The 9,560-nt window shown below is 38.9% G+C and overlaps 1 protein-coding gene across 1 annotated transcript; it reads right to left on the bottom strand.

Annotated features, from left to right (window-relative positions):
- Window positions 1-1,029: 1,029 nt before the first annotated feature.
- Window positions 1,030-7,249, bottom strand: LOC150084954 (uncharacterized). The gene is made up of 9 exons (XM_090375664.1): window positions 7,176-7,249; window positions 6,118-6,231; window positions 5,809-6,012; window positions 5,341-5,545; window positions 4,994-5,216; window positions 2,171-2,294; window positions 1,934-2,092; window positions 1,780-1,804; window positions 1,030-1,651 (listed from the first exon to the last, which is right to left on the bottom strand). Exons 2-9 carry the CDS (start codon window positions 6,229-6,231, stop codon window positions 1,089-1,091), a joined length of 1,617 nt encoding a protein of 538 aa, XP_090231790.1. The 5' UTR covers window positions 7,176-7,249; the 3' UTR covers window positions 1,030-1,088.
- Window positions 7,250-9,560: the final 2,311 nt, after the last annotated feature.

Genomic DNA, 9,560 nt, shown 5'->3' with positions numbered 1-9,560 from the left:
ATTGTGCAGTCAGATGAAGTTCGACCTGTACATACAGGTCGGGATGCCTTCTTTCAGGAATGATGTGGGTTTGTTTAAACGGGTGCAGAGCAGGTGAACAAGATTCGTGAGAGGAGCAAAAGAGTGGTCCTACAAGGAAAAATTCCATTTTTGCACATTGAGGTGTTTATTGCTTTGAATCATCAGTATTGAGCTTCCTCAATGGATTGAGGGGGAACCTTAAGGAGTCAGATGGTGTAAATTAAGACTCCTGGTAAGAATAGGATAATTTCAATTTTAATGAAAAAGGCTGCTTTCGAGGTATGAAACTGATATATCATAAATGGTATAACGAGTGTATACAAGTGAAGCTATTCAAGTTTCTCATCATTTAGAAAGGTGGTTAAAAATTTGAGCTAGACCATCCTGCTTCAAAAAGATTTGGATCGGTTGAAACATGGTAAATAAAATTTAATGATTCTAAATTATGCATTTGGTGAACAAAAATCCTGAAGTCACATATAGGTTAGGGGAAAGGAGTTAAAAGTTGTAGATCATGCTACTGCTGAAGAAACGTGGGAGTTTGACTATGGCCCATGAACAAAGGCTCAGTCCTTCCACTGGAAGATTCTAAATGTATGGTTATGCATTATACGATGAGGTTTAATCGAAGGGGTACACAAAATACCTTAGAGTTTTAAGGTACTTTGCTGATTACATGATGGACCATTCATTCTGACACTTTTAATTTACTCTTCTTCAATTGCATGAAAAGAAAAGTCAGAGTGATCATTCCGATTGAAAAGGTGGTTCAATGTATTGTTAAGATAATTAAGAGACCAGCAAGTATACATTTTCAAGATTATGTACCAAATTTTGGTTTTCTTAATATGGCTTTCTTTTATAAAGACAATTGTGTGAAGGTGTCTATAAGCATATTCGACTGGAACAACCACTAAAAACCTGAGGAGGTTTTTAAAAAACTTTGAAAAATACATAATTTTATTTTGTATTTCTGGATACAGTGATTTCCACACTGAAAAATGTTGCAAACGTGCATCCAAAAAACTTGAAACTAGCTGGGATTTTCAAACTGTTTGCTGGGATCATTATATGTCATACGGCTTGGTACACACCACACAGGAAACTGGATTGTCTGTGGATTTCGCCATCACCAGTCTTAATTCATTGCGGTGAGCATTTGGAGGGACCTTCCGTGATCCAGGATGGTTGTTAACACAGATACGAGACGAAAGGTTAGACTCCGATTTCATCAGGTAACCCGAGTATTCCTTCCTCCATCCTGTAGGGACACAGTTAACGCGGTTTTCTAGGATCACAACTCCCCTCTGTTCAGTGGTACTACAGACAGCGCATGGGACAGCTTTTTTATTTACACTTTGGGGCAAAAAGGAGTCGTTCCCAGAAACATCGAATGTTAGTCCTTCTACGATACTGTTTTGGCTGCCCCTTAACCCTGTAAGAGAAAGAGTTAAGATGTTCTTATGGTCAAACATTCCATCGTAAGGGATACACAAATAATTATTTCCGCCTCCGTGTACACCATTGGTGGCACTTGCAATTCCTGAGTAGATGGTGGTTGCTGTTCTCTTGTTACACGCCTTCCTGCCCCAATAGGTAAACACCCCCGTGTCAGTGGGAATCGGTTCCTCTGCAAAACAAAAGAGAAAACTTAATAATCTCCTCGGCAACGTCCCTGGTAGAATTAATTAAATGAATTCAGTTATAAGTAGCATAGTTTTCCCAAAATGTCTTATAACTGAATAACACATTTCTTACCTATTTCTCTGGTTGTTTCTCTAGTCTGAAAGAAAAGGAAAAGGAATTAAAAATCAGTGCATTTTCAGTAATAGCCAATGATCTGTTCTATTTGTATATATCTGTTGCGTATAGAATATCAGATCTTGATGAAATTATTATAAATAAATCCTACCTTGTTTTTTGTTAGATCGTTAAAAATTCGATTCATTGAGTACATTCTCTCCCACATTTTATAATGGTCATCTTTAGTTGGAAACTTCGATCCAAGGTCCTTGACCATTCTATAAATTGTGTCCAGATGGGTGTCCACAAAAGACAATAATTCTTCTATCTGTAAAGAAGAAAACAGATTGAATGGGCCGTTGCCTTTACATTAGTATTCTTTTTGAATGATTCAACCTGTACTCACCTGTTCCTCTTCTTCAGCAGTTAACGGAGTTCGAATACAATCAATCCAAGACAAGAGACGGGACTTCAGCTTTCGAATATTATCAAAATTCTGCTGAATCTTCTCTGCTGCACGCCTAAGTTCACTGCACACACAAAAAGTAGTGAAGAAAAACATTTAGTGAAAATAACATTACAGAAAGATGTATACTATCGTCTAAAAAGTATCTGGAAACACTTCGGTATCCATTTGATGTCACTGTCGCTCGTTTCTGAGTGTCAATCTCCCATTGGCCGCTGTGCCACTCCCCGTTTGTATACTCTGTGTTGCAAGACAGGGCGGGTATAGTAGAGAATAGAAAAGTCTCTGGCTGGGCGAACCCTTAACAATGTCTGAGCTTGCCAGCAAGGGTCACAGGAAAAAAAACTCTCGAAAGTGAAAAAGGGAAAGGGGAGACAGATGAGGAGAAGAGGAAAAGACAACGATAAAGAAATTGGATGATAGGAAGACTTTCCACCTGAAAATAGGAAATTAAAGGGATAGAGGGGTACTGCTGTGGGTGGTGCCCATCCTCCACGGGAGGCTGTATAAAACAGGAAACTATTTGTGATTGTAGAGTCCACAAGACAAAAACGTTGAGACTGGAAGGGAGACAGAGATCGTAGAGGAGTAAAATCATAGGGCCAGGGAGCCCAATGTGTGGGGTGAGGAGATCACACTATGAACATTCAGTAATTCTCTGTTAATAATCCCATATGGGCAAGGCCAGCTGAATCCATTGTCATCAAATCCCACATCATACCTCAGAAGAGAAGACATGACGTCTGCAGGGCAGAGGGGTTTCCTAATAGGTTGTCCCCCACTGGAGTCTAATTTGGCAGCCTGTTAAAACAAAACTCACTCTATATCACTCAGCAAAATTTTACACTTGTCATACATTTTCACAATTACACTCTATTTTTTACACATATTTAGGGGCAGACTGAATAACAGCACATAACATATCACTCTCACATATTTATCATCTTACTCTCATCATCATACCGGCAACAGAATACCATCTAAATATAACAACTAGCACCGCATCCTTCTGAGGAACAATGACCATTTTGGCCCTGTTGGTCTGGTCCTCACCCGACGTTCCGTAGGGTTCAATTCGGTTTTCTGCATTGGCCACTCCAACTTTTGTATATTCGTATACATGAACCAGGCTTGAACAGCACTAGTTGTATGGCACGGGCATTATCCAGTTGGTACAAACATAGGTTTGTACCAAAGAACTGCCACATCGCATGGGAGCATGGAATTGTCCAAAATATAAAGATTGGCGTCGACTTTCATAGTTCCTTGCACTACCACCGAAGATAGCGCAAGGAACTATGAAATTCGACGCCAAGGACCGACGTCAAATGCAAGGAACTTGGGCTATACCATGAAAAAGAGTACAACTTCATAACCCCACCTCCTCTGAACTTTATCGTTGGCTTAATGATGCACTTCTGCAGCAGACAATGTCCAAGCATTCTGCACACTCACATCCACTCGTTGGTATAGGCTGCAGGAAGATTCGTCACTTCATAGTATCCATTTCACTGCTCTGTGGACCAATTGCGGCGTTCGTTGGTACCATGCAAGGCGACCACTGATACAACAGGAGATGGTGTAAGACCCAACTATGTAAAAATTTTACGAAACTCCAGCTTTATCCGTGTCACATCTAGATATTAGAAAGCCATACTGAAGGTGATTCTGACCACGTGAACATTTTTGTCCTTGGTTCCGACAACATTCTCTCGCAATTCTCTTCTTCTATCTCTGCGTTGTTTTCTGATGAGGCTGGCTTCATAAGACTCATGACTGGGCAAAAGACACTTCGAATTTCATCGTCCAGTTTAGGCAAATATAACAACTTACCATTAATATACAATCAAAAATAATTGTCGACTGCTTAATCAGTACTTTTCGGGAATTCATATTCTAGAAGATTAATCAGAGAATCCAAATCCGAATATTTGAACGAATTATTTTCCTCGAGACGAAATTCCGCAGAGCAGCGAGAGACTATTTGGATAAATATTTCCTTATGAAATGGAGAGGCCGTTGAAGCCCTTTGAAAATTCAATGCAAATCTTTTCAATTCATGGCGCACTGTCCAGATAACCAATCAACTCCTGAACAGATATGCACCAATTTTTGTCGTCTTTTCCTCGAAACATCCTCAGGTACAATGAGGCAGTCCATCTAGTCTGACCAGACTTCATATTCCGGCATGTCAACAACGTCACTTGTAGTATTGGTGACATTCAATATCTATAGATGTAAATGGAAAGGTAATGGTGGTGACATCCAATATCCATATCACGATGAAGTCACAGAAGATGCTTTCGTTTCTGCCAGTATCCCTGCTGTCAAATATCTTTCTATTTGGATCTCCACGAAAGAATATTTTTATAGTATTGAGACAACCCTCCCAATCAGATAACGAACCGATAACCCTAATCTTGCATTAGATGCACTAAAATGACTCCAATGATGGATTTGAAAGCAAAAGCCAAGTGTACATTGCAAAAAATTCCCAACTACGTTCATGAAGATTGTCAAAGAATTCCTTTCTAAATATTTTGGATGGTTTTTAGTTCTGCTGTAGAAATTGCAAAACAGATTCACGTGGTTGGACATTTGAATTTCCTGTGGAAGCCAGTCTACGATTAAATTAAGACTTCCAGAATGTACTGCAAAGTTCTTCAATCATCTTTCAGGTCCATATCATCATTTAATAAAGCATAATGAGATTAAAATTCAAATGTTATTTAAAATTTGAATTAATTTTTAAAAAATACATACTGGATCCTAAGAGAAGGAAAACTATGGTTCCATTGATTGAAATCTCTCATGAACAGTTTGATCGGTGCTCCAACTGGGTTTTTCAGTTTTGTAGAAATATTGCTAAACAGGCCTATAAATCCCGCCGCTGATTGGGGAATTTCTTCAACGAAGTAGGGAACGTGGACATTTAGCTCCACTCGAGCCAATCCTGTAAGTTCTCTCTGTAGCACCTCAGCTGATTCTGAAAGAAATATGGAGATGTGGTTAGGAGATCGGTGGTCAGTGATGAGCTTAAACCTCTAACAGTTTATTCTTATCTCGTGTTTTAATGGCTTGTTTGTAATCGGTAGGGGCGTACCACCCACCTTGTTTTATTCCATTCCATGTGGCAGAGTTCACCTTCTGCCGAATATCTTTTACATCCTTCCCAGGTAGCGCAATGAATCTTAAAGAATTCAACATTTCTCCACCATATACAATTTGCTCCACATAATGTGTGCCCAGGAGCTGGCTGCTGTGATGGTCCCATCCTTTAATAGGCTCTGCACCTCCTGGCAGATCTTTCACAACCTGAAATTATATTCATGTTAGTCTCTGAAACATAGTAATGCACTGGAACAGAAAAATTACAACAAAAGTAAAAGCAAGACATTTACTTTTTCACCACTTGTTATGTAAAGTAGATCCATCTACTGTTTTTTCAACAACCCTTGTCTCATTGATGGAACTCAAACTTTTAGGCATAGACTGAGCTCGACGATTCCTGCTCACAAGAACAAATATCGGAATCTTCCACAGCCCTTCAACAGCCCTTAATTTAGAGTAATACTTACCGTCATGAATCTCGCTATGGTCACAATATGTGCCGAGTCTCCGCTGTTTGAAAAATCCATTAGGCATTGCCGATATCCTCTGAGTGGAACCAGTCCAAGCTTCGCCCTTATCTTTAGCAGTTTGTCAATATCAACCAATGCATCCAACTCGTAATCAGCCTCAATCATCTTATGAGTGGATGAGAACTCTCTGAACATAGTGTCCTGTAAAACATTAAAGCAATATTTCTGTATTAAAATACAGAAAGAGAAAAACAGATGCTTGTTTTAAGATGTTTTGTATGATTTATTCCAGAAATTGAGACGTACCCTTGTGGGGTGTGTATTGTCCTTTGAGAATATGTCGATCCCTGCTGTGAAGTTCCGATAATCAAAAGTTCTTCCAAGGATTAAGGGTAGAACGTAGTACACATTCAGCATCATCTGCAGATGGAAAAATAAAAGAGCAATTTATTGTTGGGTGCAAAGATTAATGGAATCTTTTCAATAATATATGTGATCTTTGCGTCTGCGGAGAACTGAGTCTCCTTATACAATGGTAACTGCAATCGTCTGGTGAGAATAGAAAAAGAGACGTTCATATCAAGAGAGACATTTTTTTTTAATCTTGTCCTACTTAAATCTGCCATCTTCTGGATTAAAATCTTTATGTATATGTCTAGGATTCTGCTCAGACACGATAGGAGGGACTATAAGCTGAAAGCCTTGTGGATTAATTAACTCAGTAAGTGGCAGAGAAGTCTATGATCTGTTGATGATTTGACGAACATTTTCTTGTAGAGAGAGAAGGGTCATAATACTACTGTATAAGACAATTGTAAGACCACACTGGAATGCTGTATTTAAGTATGAAACCTAAAAACTGGAAATCGAGCTTCTTGAAAGTATCTAAAGACGGGGAATGCGCCTGATGAGATCGGGAAAAGGGCGTCCATATGAGGAAAGACTTGGAATATGTGGGCTACAGAACTTTGGCACCAAGGTACCTTAGGGGAATTCTGATTGAGATCTATGTCTCTGAGAGGGGACAGTAAACTGAATGATGATGAAATTTTACTGTTATAAAGGATTCCAGAATTATAAGCCACAAATTCTCCCTTCGTTCTCCATCGTTCTCCCTTCTCTACAAATAACTCATCCTTTTGAAATTCCTTTCTTTGAAACTCAGCTTTCTCCAGTATAGCTTTCTTATCAGGTAATTTCAACGATGATATTAAGGTGCACAACTCCAGCTGGAGTAGTGCACCTTAATATTATCTTCTTCCATCTTCTCAACTTTCAACCTATATGCTACATTAAGTACCAGAGGTTCTAGTAAAAATGTATTAATAAATAATGAAATACTGTCAAAAAAAGGAATACCATACCTTGATTACTGGACGCACAAAGTATTCAACTAATGACGCCTGCGCATGAACATGAAACGAAAATTGATTCTTATTAACTTCGGTGAATTCTGTGCTAAACCATTATCAATCACGTGGCCATTTCTTGGGTGTTTCCTGATTCGATTAATTGGCAAGGAAGTTGAGAAAGAATACCTTCGTCCTTGAACGAGACCCCGATTCTGAATATCCTGTTTCTCTCAGAAACATGGACACGGCCATTCGAATAAGTGAGGAGTGGCCATTCTTAATTTTTATAAAGATTTATTAGATCCTTGCATTCTATTATAATTTTTATATCCGAACGTACAGCGTGTTCAAAAAATGGGTGCCCTACATTGATTTGTTTTTAAAAATGTTAACGTATCAATGAACGCAATTACGCCATGAGCTTAATAGGCAACCCTTCAAAATCCACTTTGAGATTTTATCAACAGGACAAAAAATAGGACAGAGGAATATCGAAAAGCAAGCTTTTCTACATTCCTCTACCCAATTCTTTTTATTTTCCTTTTCTGTATTCCTCTACCCTAAAGGTTTAGTTGCGTGGGGTTGGTTAAATGTCTACTAAAGACTTCCATAAATAGTATTTAACGATATTTATTTCTATAAAGTTCTCCAAATGAAAATAGAACTGTGTAGAAGAATTAAGCAAATTAAAATCCGATAATGATTGACAGAAAGCTATTCGAATTCAATAAGTCTGAGAACAAAATGGGGACAACCGGTTGAATGATGTGTAATAGTTGGTAAAAAATAGACAAAGGAACTAACACATTAGAGAAAACTAAGGGTGGCTCCAGTTTTAAGAACATGCAGGATATAAGGTGGAGATCGCAAGGGCATGCATTATATTGCCAAAAGTAATCGGATATCAGGTCTGTTTGAAACTAACCTTTCATGTTTCAGTATTTAACACTGTCGGGCTTCCTTTGAGTCAGTCTAACTCCACTGTCGGTCTTCCCTTCCTTTGAGTAAGTCTAACTCAGAACCAATTTCCAACCTCTCCAATGGAAGGAGGTATCTTGATCCATCCCTTCTTCAACACAATGGACAGTTCAGCTACCGATTGTAGCTTGTTGGCCAGACCAAAGGCTGACGTTGCAGTTCATCCCAAAAGGGTGAACTACAAAGGGTGAACTCATCCTTTTGAAATTCCTTTCTTTGAACTCAACTTTCTTCAGTATATCTTTCTTATCAGGTAATTTTCATTGATGATGTTAAGGTGGAGAGTGGTATCGTCACCGTCCTCCACACACTGGATGGAAAAGGCCCAGATTCCAATCGCTCGATGACGCGAGGAGCTTAAATGGATTTTTTTCACTCCCTGGCTGAGTTATTCGGTCTCAGGCGTAGATAGCAAGGTTTTTCACCAGAAACTGAGTTTTTCGTCTAGCAAAACAGGCAAATCGACCAGAGAACGCACGCAATTTGCAAACAAAAGACACATGGGTAGATGTAATTAATTACGGGGGACCCTAATATAATAATTTGAATTGTTTGCTGAGCTAAATACCAGAGTTCCAGGAGAAAAATATGTCACCCTCATCTGAAACTAAGTGTTGTGAAAATGGCACATAAAAATTCCTCGCATCATTGAGAGGATTCGAACTTAGGTCTTTTCCACCCTGTTTGGGGGAGCACGATGGTTATATCCACTTGCTATTCGCGAGGGGTGTGGATGAAGGAAATTAAGAAGGAAATTGTTATGAATAATCACTCTACAGTGAGGCAGGAATATAAGTGGAACCCCTCAGGGTTTGGTGCTTTGGCCACACTTTTTTCTAATTTCTTGTTATCGGTGGGGGTAAAACGGTATGATATTGAAATGAAATTTGCAGTTTAATATCAAAGTCGGGAGGGTGGCTAAAGGTGTAAATGATACTGAGCTCCTTCAAAATGACTTCATGTGGGACAGGCTTCAAGGATGGTTATAGATATGGTATGGCAGTTGCTGCTGTCAAAAGGCAAACTTCATGAGCTCAAGTCTGTTGCTGCTCCCAACGATTATATAGTTGTGGATTTTGAATCTTGTCTCACTCACCGTTAAGATTATTTCTCTCTCATTCATTTTACTAATGATCCACGTCGTGATACACTTCAGTGAACACCCTAAGGTGTCTAGTTGCTATGCTCTAAAGATCACATCTTTTAAATCACTCCTGATAGAGATAATGTTTAGCACTCTTATTTACCAAACTACTCTACCAAATTCTGTATCATTCTTAGATGCGATTTATAGACCGGATACAATATTGCGAGTAAGGTCGCGCCATCCACTAATAGATAATTATTAGGACCTCCTTCTGTGTACTTGTAAAATTCTGATAACTCATAGATACCTTCCACCATGTGTTCTTCTTCTTG

This window comes from Mastigoproctus giganteus, chromosome 6 (assembly GCF_048544385.1).
Source record: "Mastigoproctus giganteus isolate SK-2022 chromosome 6, ASM4854438v1, whole genome shotgun sequence".
Taxonomy (NCBI): domain Eukaryota; kingdom Metazoa; phylum Arthropoda; class Arachnida; order Uropygi; family Thelyphonidae; genus Mastigoproctus; species Mastigoproctus giganteus.
Note: the sequence above shows the minus strand (reverse complement) of the source record. Positions and strands in the feature narration are given on the sequence as shown.